Genomic DNA, 19,099 nt, shown 5'->3' on the forward strand with positions numbered 1-19,099 from the left:
AGCCCAGAGCCCGACGCGGGGCTTGAACTCACGGACTGCGAGATCGTGACCTGGCTGAAGTCGGACGCTCAACTGACTGCGCCACCCAGGCGCCCCAGTTTTTTAATTTTTTAAATTTTAAAAATTTTTTATTTTTAAGTAATCTCTACATGAAATGGGGGGCTCTAACTCATGACCCTGAGATCAAGAGTGGCATGTTCTACCAACTAAGCCAGCCAGGTGCCCCATCATTCCTTATTATGGCTGAATAATATTTCATGGTATGGATGGATATACCTTAGTTTGTTCATCAGTTGATGGACTTTTGGCTTGTCTCTACTTTTTGGTTAATATGAATAATGCTGCTACAAACATTTCTGTATACATTTTTTGTGTGGACATGTGTTTTCATTTCATGTGAAATGAGTCATGTGTAAACTCTGTTTAAGTTTTTGAGGAATTGTTACTATTTTCCAAAATATCTGCACTATTTTACATACCCATTAGCAATATATGAGGGTTCTAATTTCTCCATACCCTCTTCAACATTTATTATTGTCGTTTTGATCTTCACTCACCTAGTGGGTGTGAAGTGGTATCATTTTGTGGCTTTGATTTGCATTTCCTGATCGACTACTCATATTGAACATCTTTTCATGTATTTATTGACTATTCACATATCTTTGGAGAAATGTCTATTCAAATCCTTTGCTATTTAAAAAATTGGGTTATAAAATTGGGTTGTAAGAATTATATATTCTGGAGCCAAGTTCTCTAGCAGATATGTGATTTGCAAATATTTTCCTCATTCTGTGGGTTGGATTTTAACTTTCTTGATAATGTTTCTTGTATAAAAGTTTTAATTTTGATGAAGTTCAATTTTTTTTTCCTTTGGTTGCTTTTGGTGTCATATCTAGGAATCATTGCCTAATCCAAGGTCATGAAGATTTACAATTATGTTTTCTTCTAAGCATTTTATAGTTCTTTACATTTAGGTTTTTGATCCATTCTTACTGGGATTTAGTTGGGATTCAGGAAGTCTGAGTTTCACAGGTTGAGTGTGATGTCCAGACAGGATTGGTCTTAGTAATAAGTCCACACCTATTAGGAGAATAGATCAAAGATTGACAGACTTTTTCTGTAAAGGACCAGATGACAAGTATTTTTGCCCTTGCAGGCCATATGTTCTTTGTTGCAACTACTCAACTCTGGTATTGTAGTGTGAAAACAGTCATAGACAATACAGAAACTAGTAGGCATGGCTGAATTTGGCCTGTAGGCCATAGCTTGCAGATCTTTGTACTAGGTAAATATTCATGTGTAGTTTCTTTGAATTTAATATTTACATTTTAAAACCACCTGGAATTTATTTGGTGTGTAGTATGAAGGGATAATCTAATTTCTTCTGTTGTCTCCTAGTTGTCCAAATATCACTTGTTGAAGATCTGTTGCTTCCATTGCTTTATTTATTCAACAAATATTTATTGTGTGTCTATCGTATGCCAGGCATTGTAGGTGCTAGGTATATAGCGAATTGAACAGACAGCCTACCTGCTTGTAGTTTGCAGTCTAGTTAAGAGGGATAGACAAGATGGATAACAAAAATATAAGTTAGGTGATAAAAGAACAGTGATAAGATTTGGTATGCTTCCTTCTTTTATTATGTATTATGCCATAAAGACTTTTTTGTAAAAGTATCTATTCTATTCATTGATCTTTTGATCATAGTGTTTTACGTTTATTTTCACATCTGGTAGGCAAGAACCCCTGTATTAATTTTCACGGTTTTCTAAGGATTTTGGTGGAACTGTATTTAACCTATAAATTGTGAAGAATTGGCGATGTTGGTAAAGTTGTGTTTCTAATATTAGGTCTATTTTTCCAAATTTTCATTTAGGCCTTTGAGAAAGATTTTTTTAATGTAAATCTTACAAATTGATGATATTGTTCATCTTTATTCTAGACTTTTTATTGTAACGGTAAGTATTATCCTTTTTTTTCTCTTGTATTTTCCAACTGGTTATTGCTAGCTCGTTAGAATGATGAAACCATTGAAATATTTTTCCAGTATCCTCCTTTTTTGCTTAAGAGGGGCATAATCAAACTACTGCATTCTTTAAAACTCCTAAATGGCTTCCTATTGTTTTCAAGGTTAAATTCAACCTGCCTGTCATTGCAAGGCCCTGTGGCACCTGGTTCCTTTATAATTCTCCAGTAGCTCATCTCTTGCCCCATTCTGCTTTCCACTTTACATCTCAGCCGTATTGAACTTGTTTCATTTTCTTTAGTGTGTGCCATACTCTTATGTTTCAAAGCCTCCTCAGGCTAATGCATCTCATTCCCTTCCTTCCTAACCTGGCTAACTCCTGTTCATCATTTTGCTCTGAATTGAAACATCATTTCCTCTGAGTACCCTTAACTCCCTAAGCTAGATTACTAGTTTTGGCTGTGATCTCCTAGCATTCTTCTCTTCCCTTTATGTACTATACTGTGTTAGAGTTGTTCATCCACTTGTTTGTATCTCTCCCAGGGCACTGCCAGTATTTTGAGTGCAGTTACTGTGTCTTTCCAGCTCACCACTGATTATATAAGAAGTTTTTTGTTTTTTGTTTTTTTTTAATTTTTTTTTCAACGTTTATTTATTTTTGGGACAGAGAGAGACAGAGCATGAACGGGGGAGGGGCAGAGAGAGAGGGAGACACAGAATCGGAAACAGGCTCCAGGCTCTGAGCCATCAGCCCAGAGCCCGACGCGGGGCTCGAACTCCCGGACCGCGAGATCGTGACCTGGCTGAAGTCGGACGCTTAACCGACTGCGCCACCCAGGCGCCCCTATATAAGAAATTTTTAGCAGAGAGTTTTGCACTCTGTAGATGCCTTATAAATATTTGTTTATTTGCTGCTGACTGAATTCTTCTATTTAATAGGTTTTCAACTGATTCTTTTCAGTATAATTAAGTTTTTGAACTTAAATTCATCTTAGTTAAATTTTATGTTGGTATTTTCATCCAGTTTTGTAGCACATTAACATCACCTTGAATCAGGATTGTGATCATTGATGTGTCTTCCAACTTTGTGTCCTCTTCCTATTTGAGGGCTAGGTCATTATGTCTTTATTTAGTGCCAAATGTATTAATATTTTGTTATCAAAGCTCAGAAAGGTATGTATATATAAACCTGGTTTGTCAAAATTCTTAAAAGCCAACTGTGTGAAATATAAGGGCTTTTAGATTCATAGGGAAAGGAATTTCTTTCCTGTAACACTTCATTTTGGGACTTTTAATAGAAAAATCTGCTGCTGGTACATTTTGGAAGTGCCACTTACTTCTAGTTGACCCTAGAGTGTAGGCAGGACAGAGCTCTGGCAGGGCCCAAGGAGGATGGAGATCCAGGAGGAATGGGTTGGTGTTTGCTCCAGGAGGCTTGAGGACTTCAAATTAGAGGGCCTGAGAGAGGTTTGTGTTTTGATTTTCTGTTGCCTGGCTACGACAAGTGGGAGCACAGCCTTCACTTATCCATAGTATTATGGTTGTTTTAATGAGCGTGACATCCTGGTGGTTTGGGTCACTTAGCTTCAGATCCTGGCTTGGCCATTCACTTAAGTTTTCTAACCTTTTAAGTTATTTTAGTTTCTTTATTTGTAAGGAATAGTAATAGCTACCTCATCTTTTTTGAGAGAAGATAATGTATGGAAAGTGCTGCCTGTGTGCTAAGTATATAGTAGGCACTTAATAGTGTTAGTTTTCTTTACCTTTCAGAATTTTGTCATTCATGAATTTTCAAATGAATCCAAGTTTCACCAAGAAAACTTGAAGCTGTTAAAATCAACATAAAGCATATAGCTTTCCTGAGTTATATAAATACCTCTGGTAGTCTGTTGATTTTGTATAACTTCTTTGATTATTCTACTGCAGTAAACATACATAATGCCTTGAAGTGGTCAGATTCATCACATGATATTAAGTATTTCTAGATATATAATTTTTAGGAATGAATAATGCCAAAAAATTGTTACCTTGGAGACTCTTTATATTTGTACGGTCATGTGTCATCTTGCATATCTTTGATTCTTTCTTTTAATCATAGGATATTTTTGAGCTTAGAAATCTTTATAGAAGATTTTTGAGCTGAACCCTGCTTTACTGACAAGATATATGTAAAATTTCTGGCCATTAAACCACATCTTTACTGATTTTGAGTATAAAGTTAGAGATAGATTCTCAAAAAATATTTAACTTCAAGTATTAAAAAAAACTTCAGGATGAAGCAGACTTTTAACATGACAGTTTTTCAAATTTTAAATATTTATTTATTTTTAAATTTTTACATGTTTATTTATCTTTGAGAGAGAGAGAAAGAGCACAAGTGGGGGAGGGACAGAGAAAGAGGGAGACACAGAATCCGAAGCAGGCCCCAGGCTCTGAGCTTTCGGCACAGAGCCCAACGTGAGGCTTGGACCCATGAATTGTGAGATCATGACCTGAGCTGAAGTTGGATGCTTCACTGACTGAGCCACCCAGGCACCCCTTTGATTTTTATTTTTTAAGTAATCTCTCCACCCAAGTGAGACTTGAACCTATGATGCTGAGATCAAGAGTCACATGCTCCATGACTGAACCAGCCAGGTGCCCCTAAAAAAACATTTCTTTTTTTAAAAAAAAAATTTTTTTTTTACATTTATTTATTTTTGAGAGAGATAGAGCACAAGTGGGGGAGGGGCAGAGAGAGGGAGACACAGAATCCAAAGCAGGCTCCAGGCTCTGAGCTGTCAGCACAGAGCCAGACGTGGGGCTTGAACCCACAAGCTGTGAGATCATGACCTGAGCCGAAGTTGGATGGTTAACTGCCTGAGCCACCCAGGTGCCCCTAAAATAACATTTCTTAAAGGAAAAGTGCTTACCTTCTGCTGAAACAGTCTAGTCCACCATTTTCTAAAGTATCTAAACAATATCTTCAAGATATTCTCAACTATCTACCTATGCGTAGAATTAGAAATCCACTCCAATTTAAAGCACCAAAGAATACAAAGGCCATGTATCCCCTATGCTATTATCACTCCAGCTCTATGGAAACAGTGTCAGTACAATTAAGGTTTATAACCTATGTATTAATCAGGGTTTTCTAGAGAAACAGAGCAAATAGAATACACACACACACACACACACACACATACATTTAGAAAGAGATTTATTGTAATGAATTGGCTCATACAATTATGGAGGCTGACAAGTGCCAAGATCTATAGTCAGCACGTCGGAAACCCAGAAACCCAGGCGAGTTGGTGGTGTAATTCCAGTCCAAGTCTGAAGGAAGGCCTGTGAACCAGGAGAGCAGATAGTGTAGTTTTATTCTTTCAAGACCAGCAGGCTTAATGCCCAGGAAAAGCCCATATTTCAGTCCAAAGCTCATATTTCAGGAGTCCAAAGACAGGAGAAAACTGATATCCAGCTTAAAGGCAGGCAGGAATTCTCTCTGTCTCAGGGAGGGTCAGCCTTTTTGTTTTATTTAGGCCTTCAGCTGATTGGATGAGGCCCATCCACATTAGGGAGAGCAATTTGCCTTAGTCTACTGATTCAAATGTTCATCTCATCCGGAAGTACCCTCCCAGACACATCCAGAATAATGTTTGACCAAATGTATGGGCATCTCATGGTTCAGTCAACTTGACACATAAAATTAACTATCACAACATATATCAAGACTATGGTTGTCCTCCTCCATGTGTCAACATTTTCCCTCATGTTCTTAACATGTTTGCAGCAGTCCAGGATTCCCCATTTGACAGAGAAAAGTACAAAAGGCAGGAAAGAATGAGTTCTTGTTCTGGTCTCCTTTTATTTTTTTAAAAATTTTTTTTTTCTCAACGTTTTTTTTTTAATTTATTTTTGGGACAGAGAGAGACAGAGCATGAACGGGCGAGGGGCAGAGAGAGAGGGAGACACAGAATCGGAAACAGGCTCCAGGCTCCGAGCCATCAGCCCAGAGCCTGACGCGGGGCTCGAACTCACGGACTGCGAGATCGTGACCTGGCTGAAGTCGGACGCTTAACCGACTGCGCCACCCAGGCGCCCCTCTGGTCTCCTTTTAAAGAGCTTTGGGGAACTTGTTGGAATGAGCACTGGGTGTTGTATGTAAGCGATGAATCATGGGTGTCTACTCCTGAAACCAAGAGCACACTGTATACACTGTATGTTAGCTAACTTGACAGTAAGTTATGTTATATTAAAACAAAAAAAAAAAGAGCATTGGAGGAAACTTTGGCATAAACTGACTTCCCCTTAGGCATCAGTCCTCATTGGCTAGGATGGTGATCACATGCCCAATCTCCCCAATCCACCATCCATGGTTGAGAGTTGATTCCAGAGCCCATCCTCCTTCCACCATAATATTCTGCCTCCCCGTTGTACCTGTGGGAACAGATGTTGGCTCTGCCACTACCTGACTATGGGAACATGGACAGGTTACTTACTTAGCCCCTTTGTGCCTCAGTTTCTCTACCTTTATTTCCTTATTTAAAATTTTCTTTATTTTGAGAGAGAGAGCACGAGCACAAGTGTATGTGAGCTGGGGGAGGGGCAGAGAGAGAGGTAGAGTCAGAATCCCAAGCTGACAGCACATGAGATCACGACCTGAGCTGAGATCAAGGGTCAGACCCTTAGCCGACTGAGCTGCCCCAGCGTCCCCCGACTCTTCACCTTTGAAGATACTGTTAGCACCTATGTCATACGGTAGTTGTGAATATTAAATTAGTTCATATATGTAAAGTACTTAGAAAAGTACCTGGCACTTAGTAAGTACTTAGTAGAGGTCAGCAGTTGTTGCTGCTACTGTTATTAGCCACCTGATCTTCATCAGTTTACTTAAGTTGCAGTGCTAACTCTGGTCCAAATTATGGGGATCTTTGAGCTAGATTATTGTTATAGTTTCCTAACTGGTCTCTGCTACTACTTAAGAAAATATAGGTAATAGCTTTTATTTTATTTTATTTTATTTTATTTTATTTTATTTTATTTTATTTTATTTTATTTTTATTTTTATTTTTATTTTTATTTTTATTTTTATTTTTATTTTTATTTTTAGAAAGTGAGAGAGAGAGGGAGGGACAGAGGAAGAGGGAGGGAGAGAATTTTAAAAAGGTTGCACACTAAGTGTGGAGCCTGAGGTGGAACCTGATCACAGGATCCTGGGATCATGACCTGAATCGAGTTGGAAGCTTAACTGACTGAGCCACCCAAGCACTCCTGTGCTTCATAAACTTTAATGTGTATATGAAACACTCAGGTGTTTTGTTATAATGCAAATTCTGATTCAGACTTCGATGTGGGGCTTGAGATTCTATATTTCTATTAAAGTCTCTGGGAATGCCTAGGCTGTTGGTCAGAGACTCTAGGATATCCCTTTTATTTTCATCACTGTACAGATCACTGTCTGCTCCTGTAATTTTTTGTCTCTTTTCCTCTTGACTGGAGTGAAGGCTCCACAAGGGAAGGAATTTTTAGTGTGTTTTTTTCACGGGTGTCAAGAATAATACCCCAGATGTAGCTGGTTTTCAGCGAACAATGAATGAATGACTGAATGAACAAATTTATCCCTGGATTTTTTAGTTATTTGTATAATAAGATTATTGTGAGGATTAATAAAAATAATTGTCATTACTCTAGTCCATGGCATACGGTGAGTGCTCAAAAAAAGTGAGCAGCTATTAATAGATTTTCCTTCTAAAACTCTTAAATTTTGGTAATTCTTTTTTTTTTTTTTTTTTAATTTTTTTTTTCAACGTTTATTTATTTTTGGGACAGAGAGAGACAGAGCATGAACGGGGGAGGGTCAGAGAGAGAGGGACACACAGAATCGGAAACAGGCTCCAGGCTCTGAGCCATCAGCCCAGAGCCCGACGCGGGGCTCGAACTCACGGACCGCGAGATCGTGACCTGGCTGAAGTCGGACGCTTAACCGACTGCGCCACCCAGGCGCCCCAAATTTTGGTAATTCTTTAAAACAGTGGTTCTTAACCAGTTTTCACAAACTTGTTTGACAATCCAAAGGAGGCTATAGTATGTTCAGAGATCTTGCCTCAGAAAAAATACACAATTAACACATATACATATGCATAGTTTGTTTTTAATAGGCTCCCAGACCTCCCCACCCCCACCCCGGTCATGAACCATAAATTAAGACCTTGTTTAAAAAAGAACTGTGTGTTCTATAATAGCTCTTGTCAGGGCTATTGGTGACAGTTTACCTTTTTCCAGTTTCTTTTATAATTGTGCTATGTAGTTGCCTCTTCTTTCTGCATTATATGCTACCATGTGCCATTAAAACCAGTGTAATTGTAGCTTAGTATTTATTAATGTAGTGAGATTAGTTAAGTGGAGTGTATTAGCTTGTAGACTGCAGAACTTCAGAATTGTTTTCTTCCAAATTGCTCTCCCTGCCAATAGTGCCCCTGCAAACAAACATGGTAAATATTCCCCAAACCTGTGGCATTTCCTGTAAGAAATGGGGCATGAAGTGACATGGGACAAGAAGGGCAAGGATTTTTTTGTAAGCCCAGGGAAAGTGGTCTTATTACAGGAAGCAGAGAGGCCGTGGTGGGCAGACTAAACAGATTTTCTGAGAAAAAGCTAAAACTACAAAGGAGATTGTGATGATGCTTGAATGCATTGAACCCAACCGCAGATCTGGGCAGTGCTGGCCATTAAGACACGCAGGCATTTTGAACTGGGAGGCAATAAGAGAAAGGGCCAAGTGATCCAGTTCTACGCTTCATCTTTTGTTTAATATGAAGACCATAGAATCCTGAGGTTATGTTCACTTAAAAAAAAAAAAAGGAAATCGGAATAATCACAAATTCACTCAAAGGTTGGGGAAACTATTTTTTCCTGGGGTGGAGGGTGGGTAGAAATAATTGTTAAAATACTATCTAGGAAGTCATAAGCACTCAGACAGAAGGACATCATGATATTGACTAAGTCTTGTAGCATGTGAACTATGGAGTGTAGTGAGATCTTCTTAAAACATTTAAGAGAAAATGGTAAAATCAGGTACAAATTGAGGCATTAGAACAGTGCAGGCTTTATGGGCCTCTAAAATCTTCCATTTATGTTTGTAGATCACTGTGTGGATCTTCAGAATGGCATTTTCCCACTGTCCATTTGGAGTACAATAAGACAAATTAATACAAATCAAAATAATATGGCAGCAGCATCCCATAATTTGTGTACACTGATGTAGTAACAGATTTAATTTAGTGCAGCTTTTGAGAAGTCTTTTGTGTTTCAATTTATACAGCTGCTCTCCAGGCCCAAGCTGGCCAGTCTCTCAGCCTTGAGTGTCTTGTCTGATTCTCTCTCTCTTTTTTAGACGTTTTTTTTAAGATCAGTTAAAAAAAGATCAATTTTAGGTTCACAGCAAAATTGAGAAGAAGGTACAGAGATTTCCCACATTCCCCCTTGCCCCCCACATGTATTGATGCCCCTATTATCAACATCCCTCACCAGAGTGGTGCATTTATAAGAACTGATGAACCTACATTGATTCATAATAATTACCTAAAGTCCATTTGGGTTCACTCTTAAACAATGGGCATGTATGTATGTATATATAAGGACATGTATCCATCATTATAGTATTATACAGAGTGTTTTCACCACCCTGAAAATCCTCTGTGCTCTATTCCCTCCTCCCTGCCTCCCCAACCCTTTGTCTACTATGGATCTTTTTATTGTCTCCATAGATTTGTCCTTTCCAGAATGTCATATAGTTAGAATATCTGACCTTACAATATGCAGCTGTTTCAAATTGGCTCTTTCCCTTAGTTATATGCATTTAAGTTTTGTCCATGTGTTTTCATGGCTTGATAGCTAATTTCTTTTTAGTGCTGAATAATATTCTATTGTCTAGATGTACCAATTTATTTGGCCATTTGCCTATTGAGGGACATCTTGATTGCTTCCAAGTTATGGCAGTTATGAATACAGCTCCTGTGAACATCTGTATGCAGCTTTTGTGTGTGTGTGTGAATTTAAGTTTTCAATTCCTTTAGTTAAAAACCAGGGAACATGATTGCTAGATCATATGGTAACAGTAGGTTTAGTTTTGCACGAAACTGCCAAACAGTCTTCCCAAGTGGTTGTACCATTTTGTATTCCCACCAAGAATGAATGGAAATACATTCTTGCTCCATATCCTGGCCAGCATTTGTTAGTGTTCTGAATTTTGTCCATTCTAATAGGCGAATAGTGGTGTCTTATTATTATTTTGCTTTGCATTTCCCTGATGACATATGATGTGTAGATTTTTTCCTATGCTTCTTTGCCATCTGTATATTTTCTTTGGTGAGATGTCTTTGGCCCATTTTTAAATTGGATTGTTTTCTTGTTATGAGTTTTAAGAGTTCTTTGTATATTTTGTAGAACAGTCCTTTATCAGATGGGTCTTTTGCAAATATTTTCTCCTGTTCTGTCTCTTGTCTTCCAATGACACCATGGCATTGACTTTCGCAGAAGTTTTAAATTTTAATTGAAGTCCAGCATATCAATTATTTCTTTCATGGATTGTGCCTTCAGTGTTGTATCTAAGAAGTCATCACCATATCTCAAGAGTATATAGGTTTCTTCTATGTCTTTTTATAATTCTCCTATGTTACCTTCTAGGAATTTTATAGTTTTGTGTTTTACATTTAAGTCTGTGATCCATTTTGACTTAATTTTTTGTGAAGGGTATATGGTCTTGTACATTTTTCTTGAGATTTCTTCTTTAACACATATGTTAGTTAGAAGTGTATTGTTTAATCTCCATATGTTTTAGAATTTTCCTGTTACTTTTCTGTTACTGATTTGTGGTTCAATGAGTTGTTGTCTAGAGCAGACATTATATGATTTCAGGTCTTTTAACTTTGTTAAGATGTGTCTAATGGCCTAGAAGTAGTCTGTCTTGGTGAATGTTCCATGTGAGCTTGGGAAGAATGTGTATTCCCCTGTTGGATGAAGTATTCTATAAATGTCAGTTAGGGCAAGTTGATTGTTAATGTTGAGTTCAGTATGCCCTTACTGAGTTTTTTGCCTGCTGGATCTGTCCACTTCTGCTAGGGGGATGTTAGAATATCTGGCTATGATAGTGAATTCATCTATTTCTCCTTATATTTCTGTCAATTCTAGCATCCTATAGTTTAGTTTGATATTCTGCTATTAGGTGCATATGCATTAAGAATTGATTCTTCTTGGAGAACTGACTCTTTTATCATTATGTAATACAATGCCCTTATTTATCTGTGATAACTTTTCTTGCTTTGAAATCTGCTGTGTCTAAATTAATACAGCTACACCTGCTTTCTTTAGTGTTAGGGTATATATTTTTCGCCATTCATTTACTGTTAATCCATATGTCTATGTCTTTATATTTAAAGTGAGTTTCTTGGGGCGCCTGGGTGGCGCAGTCGGTTAAGCGTCCGGCTTCAGCCAGGTCACGATCTCGCGGTCCGTGAGTTCGAGCCCCGCGTCGGGCTCTGGGCTGATGGCTCAGAGCCTGGAGCCTGTTTCCGATTCTGTGTCTCCCTCTCTCTCTGCCCCTCCCCCGTTCATGCTCTGTCTCTCTCTGTCCTAAAAATAAATAAAACGTTGGAAAAAAAAAAAAAATTTAAATAAAGTGAGTTTCTTGTAGACAACATATACTTGGGCCTTGTGTGTTTTGATCCACTCTGACCATAACTGTCTTTTAATTGATGCATTTATATCATTGATCTTCAAAGTGATTATTGATATAGTTGGATTAATATCTATGTGTTTGTTATCTTCTAGCTGTTGCCATTGTTCTTTGTTCTTGTTTTTGTTGACTTCTCTTTTTCTGTGTTTTGTGGTTTTAACTGAGTGTTTTATGATTCCATTTTCTCTTTCTTAGCCCATCAGTTATATTTCTTTTTACATTTTGTAGTATACCTTCACAGCTGATCCAAGTCCACTTTCAAATGACACTACACCACTTCAAAGGTAGTGCAAGGACCATGTTATAATAACAAAATAATCCCAACTGCTCTCTTCTGTTCCTTGTATTATTGTTGTCATTTATTTCACTTATATATAAGCATGCATAAACATATATATGACCTATGCCTAAGCATAAATGATTGAATACATTGTTGCTATTATTTTGAACAAATTGTTATGTGTTAAATCAATTAAGAATAAAGAAAGTAGGGGCGCCCAGGTGACTCAGTCGGTTGAGCGTCCTACTTTGGCTCAGGTCATGATCTCACATTTAATGGGTTCGAGCCCTGCATCAGGCTCTGTGCTGGCAGCTCAGATTTAGAAGATTTAGAAGCCTAAGGGGATTTTTTCCTGTATTGACACTAAGAACTTGGTTGAGCTCCTGGAGGTAAAATTCAGGAAAGTATGGGAGCCCCTCTATGCTGGTTACCCCTGGAGTTTTTATATCTTGAGTTGTTCACATTGAGCTTCTAGCAATTTGTCAAATAAGTTCAGGTTTTCCTACCCTGGCACTGGTTCCTGGGATGGTTTCCACTTGTGAGTCTCTGCTCCAGTAAGCGATTATTCCCTGTATTTGCCTGTGTTTCTCTTTAATCTTAGGGGCAGTGGTTTGCCCTGCATCCTCCCTTGTCCTATGGATCTGGGAAGAGATGTTGTTTTTTGAGTCTGCTTAGCTTTTTCATTGTTAGGATAGACTGGCAACTTTCAGGCTCCTTGCATGTGGAACTGGATAACTGCTATTTCTCTTTTTATGCCTGCTAACTAGCTGAAGTGATGTCTTATCTTCAGTGTGCCTTGGTTCTCTTTTTTGAAAAATGCATGTGAAGTATATATACTACTAAATAAAGATGTTAGGCTAGTGAAAAATCAGAAGCAAAGAACTTAAGCCTGTCTATGGACCAAGAGAAACAACGTACTTTGCCCACAGTCCTGATCTTTCTAATGACTACCTTTAAAAATCAGATATTTTATGGTTGTGAAAAGGAATATGAAGACTGAAGAGTAGCTCCTGGATTTGGCAATAGTAGGCCTTGGGTGAATTTAGCAGCATCTGTCTCAGTAGAAGCTTGACCACAATGGGTTGAGAATTGAGCAAGATGTGAGGTAGTGGCCAGAAGAAGTAAAGGTAATCAAGTGGTTTGGCTTGTGAAGGAAAGGAGGAAGAACAGATGTCTTATGACTGGTTTTGTTGTTAGTATATAATTTGAAGATAAGAAAGGGTTGAATCGGTATGAAAAAGCTGGTAGAGAGGGGAAGGTTGATGATATAATACAGAGGTGGTTAGTGAAGAGAATGACATCTCTGGAAAGGTAGGAAGGGAGGGGATTCAAGAAATATTTCATAAGCACCAGTTATGCCCCAGGCACTGTTCACTGGGGAATATACAGCATTAAACAAAACAACAAAAATTCCTGTCCTCAAAGAGCATATACCCTGGGGGGAAACAAACAAACAAACAAACAAACACACACACACTCTGGGTGGGGAAGGCAGACAGAAAACAAAAAGGTAAATAAGTATAATATATGGCATTTAATATAACTAAATCTAGTAGTTCTTGGCACATATTTAGGTCACATACATATAGTAAAATATTATTAAAAATACCAGAGTATGTCATGCATATTTTTCTTTTTAAACCATTTATACTCTTACTAAATGTCTTATTTCATGAAAATTGTTTTTCAGTTATTTATACATGAGAGAATATTGGATCATGATGATTAAAGAGGGTTCAAAAATTTGAAAGCCTCTGATTAGAGAACAAGGAGGCATTAATATCCTTGATGGAATGAGAAACAACTCTTAGGCTAAGGAAAGAGAAAAGGATGGGGTAAATACAGGTGAGTTTGGAGGTTTTGGTGGTAGGGAGCTGAGGGACTTTGAAGGGTGGTGAGGTTCTGTGAGGGAGGGATTAGGCTGGCAGAGGCTGGAAGAGAAGGATGTCCAGCCAGGGAATCTGTATGAACAAAGGCACTATGAAATGAAAGAATGGATTTGAGATGTGCTGAGTAATCCACTTGACTAGAAGACAACTCCCATTACTGAATCTCCCTTTGCATTTTCCATTTAACCAGCTTCCTGACATTTCTACTACTGCCCGTCCCAATTTAGGCCTTTATTATTTCCCACCCAGAATAGTTTCGTAACCAGTTTCTCTGTACCCAGACTTCTTTCACTTGCTAGTGCCAGTTGATCTGATACATTACTGCTGCATTTTTTTTGCCCCTCCACCCCTACTTAAAATTTAAAAAAAAAGCAACCTTGATATTCTCTATTACCCTGTTACCCATTACATGTGATGGATGCTCAATCGTTTCTTGTATCAGTGGATGCCTTTTGGAGAGTAGAGGGAGAGTAGTCTGGAAATGCAGACTGGGGCCCTGTTCTGGATTTCTCGAACCCCAGAATGAGGATACTGTGTTTGGGGATTCCCGAGACTACCTCCAGGTTTGGTGACTTGCTGGGAGAATTCACAAGACTCAGCATATAGTCACGCTCACGGCTGTGATTTATTACAGTAAAAGGATACAAACACAGTACAGCAAAGGGGAAAGGCACGCAGGGCAAAATCTGGAAGAAATTAGGTGCAAGCTTCCAAGAGTCTTCTCCCAGTGGAGTCACATAAGACATACTTGGTTTCTCCAGTAATGAATTGTGACAACAGATATGAAATGTTGTCTGTTAGGGAAGCCCCATAGAGATTAAATGCCTAGGGTGGAGTGGGGACGGTCACATAGCTACTTATTGCATAGCATGTACTAACATTCTATATGCGTAGAAGGAAACTAGGTATTCAGCATAAGCCACGTTGCTTATACATGGTATAAACGGTTCAGGCACAGTGAGTCACTCTTTCCATTTCTGGGAATGGTGGGAACCCTCTTGGAATCCAAGTTCCCAGCCAAGGGCCCACCGTGTAAGCAAACCTTTCCAAGGACAGTAATCTCAGGCCTGCTGTGCTCACTCTTTTCTGTACACTGTTTGTACTTAATGTGATTCTATAAGGTGGAAAAGTGGTTTCAGGGCTGCTTTAGAAATGGGGGTGGTACAGTTGTAGAAATAAAGGAGATGTGAAGAGGGTGGGATTTTGTGCTCTCCTCCCACTTTTCTCTTTAATAAATTTAGGATTCCATGGAATGTTTTGTATGTAAAAAAAACCAAAACAACAAAAAACCCCCACAACGCTGCTGTTAAAATTATGTTTGAAAACCATCCTTTAAACAAGGAGATGAATTTCAAGGTAAATATTGATAAAATCACATTTGGATTTTAGCAAGATCATTTCTATAGTTGATGGAAGATAATTTAGAGATTGTGGTAAATTTGGGGGCAGTGGAGGTGATCAGAGGCAGGGAGGCCAAGCCAGAGATCATGAGAGTCCCAGCTAGGGTGGTGATATGAGGAAGAGTGGGAGGGGATGGATTAGAGTATTTGCCATATAAAAGGAGTAGTATGAACGGATGATTGGCTGAGGACCTGGTTGAAGAGCAAGATAGAAGTTTTTTATTCTTTTCCATAAAAATCCAGTAGGTGGTCCGGAGCTGATTTCGCAGCTTAACATTGTTGGAGAACTTTGCTCTGCTTTGCTCAGCATTCTGCGGGCCTCTCCTTGCCAGGTTGGCTTTTCCAGCTGCAGTCCCTATACTTACATGCCGGTTAGAAAAAGGGGAGGGGGAGCAGGAGCGGTTTGCCCTTTCTCTGTAAGGGCATGTACCAGAGCTGCTTGTTTCAGGTTACATCCCATTGGTTAGAATCGGTCCTATGGCTGTGCCTGGCTGCTTGAGAGGCCAGAAATGGGTTATTTAACTGGGCGGCCTTGTACCCAGCTAAAACTTTTATTCAGAAAGGAAGAACAGCTGTTAGAAGACAGCCCTGCCCTATCCCCAACATTCGTGATTTATTTAGAATTTTTTTTTCCTCTCTTGGGAAAAAGATGGAAATAACCTTGACTGTTCATTTTTTCCCCAAGGTAAGTAATTTTCATGTTACTGAAACAAAGGAAACATGGTATTCAATGAAATGAGAACAATACTCATAGTGTGTCTTTGCAAAAGTTTTGTCAGACTCAAAGATGGGCACAGCCCAATCTAAAAATGTGCCAGGTTGCTGCTGTTTATTGTTGCTTTTACAAAATAGGGAGAGAGATAGTCAATATTATAACTTTGTATGGTGATGGGTGGTAACCATCTATTGTGGTGAGCATTGCATGAGGTATAGAATTATTGAATCACTAAGTTGTCCACTTGAAACTAACATAACATTGTATCTCAATTATACTTCAGTAAAAGAATAAATAAAAATAGAAAGGGAGTTTCTGCTCACTGAAACTTGCCCCAGATAAGAAATAGTTATGATTGATCTTGCCACGGACAGTCATTTCTCTCCCAGGAGAAGCTAAAAAAAGGATCAGAAAACCTCACTGCTTTGAAACAGACACTCTATTGTGTTTCACCTCTTTGTGTCCAACTTAAAAGTTGTGGAAAAGGGAAGGAATCTTATAAGCAGAGGGCTGAAATCAATGTGGTAATATATGAATGCTGTGTGGTTTTGGAGAATAAAGAATAAAGGGGCAGTAGAAAACACTTTGTGACTAGTCTCTGTGTCTCTACCTTGGTACTCAAGAGCCAGAATTAGGCCTAATTCAGAGGGGCCAGCCCTGCTGTGGGGAAGGATCTGATGAACCGAAGTGGCTTGTTTAATGGAGTAGAGATAAAACAGAGACTCTGTGGCAGGTTAGGTTTTTAGAAGAGGGGTTACAGTGATAGCTTTTGGGGTTTGCAGTTTATTCCTTTTTATTGTTTTAATTTTTTTTAATGTTTATTTATTTTTGAGAGAGGGAGAGACAAGAGTGTGGGCGGGGCCAGGGCAAAGAGAGAGGGAGACACAGAATTCAAAGCAGGCTCCAGGCTCTGAGCTGTCAGCACAGAGCCAGACATGGGGCTTGAGTCCACGAACCGTGAGATGACAACCTGAACCAAAGTCGGATGCTTAACCGACTGAGCCACCCAGGTGCCCCTATTTTAGTTTTTTAAATGTTTACTTATTTTGAGAGAAAGAGTGTGAGCAGGGGAGGGGCAGGGAGAGAGAGAATCCCAAGCAGGCTCTACGCTAGCAGCTCAGGGGCCCCATCTTGCAAACTGTGAGATCATGACTTGAGCCAAAATGGAGAGTTGGATGCTTAACTTACTGAGCCACCCAGGTGCCCCTACTCGTTTTTATTAAAAGGAGATGATTATATTTATTGAACAGAATGTGTTTTAATCAAAATGGGATTTACAATAACTGCTCACATATACATGTAACAGAAAGGTTTTAATGTGACCATTAAGAAACCTGTGGAGTACTATGAAATACTTTCCTTTAAGAAAGTCTAAAGTTGTATATGTTTTTTGTTTATAGCCTATACAGTTCAGACACCTGAGATTATGTCTCCAACTGCGACTACAGAGGTTTATTCAAAAGCTTTGGCTGTTTGCCATGGACCACTGGACCACTATGACTTTCTGATCAAAGCTCATGAGCTAAAGGATGATGAACATCAAAGAAGAGTCATACAGTGTTTGCAGAAATTACACGAGGACCTTAAAGGATATGATATAGATGCAGGAGGTCTTTTTTCAAAGGTAAGATTTGTGTGATATTAAAGATCAAACAGTTAAAAGTGTAGGCATTTTATAAAATGGATTAAGTGCAGTTAGTACAATCATTAAACCGCTTCAAGATTTCTCACCAGTTCCTTTAAACAAGCTCTGTTGGATCTCCATTCCTGATCTCTTGATGCTCCATAGCTTTCTTTTACCTTTGCCGGGGGTGGGGGGGGGGGGAGGATTCAGATAGCTTCATATTTAGGTAATGACTGATGCAGTCTAGTCCAAATGACAGCTGTGCAATTCAAATACTTCCTGTCTCTAGCTCAGGCCTGTCCCAGGATCAGCAGTGCAGAAGGCGGAGTGATTTGTTCTTCCCCTTTCTCCCCTCCTCCTCCTTTCTCTGCTTGCCTGGCTTCTCCAGGGTCAGGATGAGAGGGAGGGAAGATTAGAGAAAAACAGTGGAGTCTTCAGTGACCAGTTAAAAGCTTTTGGTGTGGTAGACACTGACATGCTAGATCTTTGTTGAGGGGCACAATGGGGGGTTCTTTTGGACCCTGGGGGGACCTCCCCACTGCTCCATTTTTGGATCTCTTAGGACTCTAGTTGAATACCTTGCAACACTGCTTTCTGCTGCCTCCCCTTGCCTTTACACTTGACCTTCTTGAGTAGGCTCCTTTCAGGACAGCTCTAGCCAGGACACCTTTTATGGTGTCCACTTAGGCCACAGGGAGAATAACATCTCCTTTCTCTAATCCATACTCCACCGTCAGTAACCCTCCTGGGAACACGTGTCAAGTATTTCCATGAACACTTCAATAGCCTGCTTTGGTAACTGCCTGTGGATTTCCTCACCTAAACAAGCATCCAGCTGAGGAGGGGGATATCCTCTTGTTACATGCTCAATCCTGGTCTTTTTGGATGCTTCTCTTGGGACTACCTGCTCTTAGCATGAGGTTTATCTGGGGGAAATAGATGCCACAGCATTCCTTACTTAGCTAACAGCTTTCTACCTTGATTACTTCAGTTACACTTTGTTTTTAGGAATATTTTTGCCTTTTGTTTTTCTTTTTAAAGTAATTCCTGCATGGGTATGATTAATACTCTCTTTAGAATGTAGGGAAACTTGTTTCTCCTTGTCCTTAGCTTTGAGCTTTTGCTGAAATTCTGAACCAACAGGAAAACTCCCATTCCTTATTCCATTACAATGTTTATTTATTTTTGAGAGAGAGACAGAGACAAAGCGTGAGCAGGGGAGGGGCAGAGAGAGAGGGAGACACAGAATCCAAAGCAGGCTCCAGGCTCTGAGCTGTCAGTGCAGAGCCTGACACAGGCTCAAACCCACAAACTGTGAGATCATGACCTGAGTCAAAGTTGGATGCTTAACCAACTGAGCCACCAGGCACCCTTTTTTTTTTTTTTCTTTAAGTGTTTATTTATTTATTTTGAGAGAGACCGAGAGAGTGGGGGAGAGGCAGAGAAAGAGAAGGAGAGAGAGAATCCCAAGCAGTCTCCGAGCAATCAGTCTGGAGCCTGATGCAGGGAT

At 39.3% G+C, this 19,099-nt stretch overlaps 1 protein-coding gene across 2 annotated transcripts in view; it reads left to right on the forward strand.

Moving 5' to 3' along the window:
- Positions 1-19,099, forward strand: part of AFG1L (AFG1 like ATPase) — a 208,482-nt gene that overhangs the window by 18,910 nt on the left and 170,473 nt on the right. For both annotated transcript variants that reach the window (XM_086707541.1, XM_025925758.2), the window contains exon 3: positions 17,366-17,589. In XM_086707541.1, coding sequence (XP_086563667.1) covers positions 17,366-17,589 — 224 coding nt within the window. The remainder of the gene's footprint in view (positions 1-17,365; positions 17,590-19,099) is intronic.

The sequence above is a fragment of the Puma concolor genome, chromosome B2, assembly GCF_028749965.1.
Source record: "Puma concolor isolate L17-30 chromosome B2, mPumCon1.1.hap2, whole genome shotgun sequence".
NCBI lineage: Eukaryota > Metazoa > Chordata > Mammalia > Carnivora > Felidae > Puma > Puma concolor.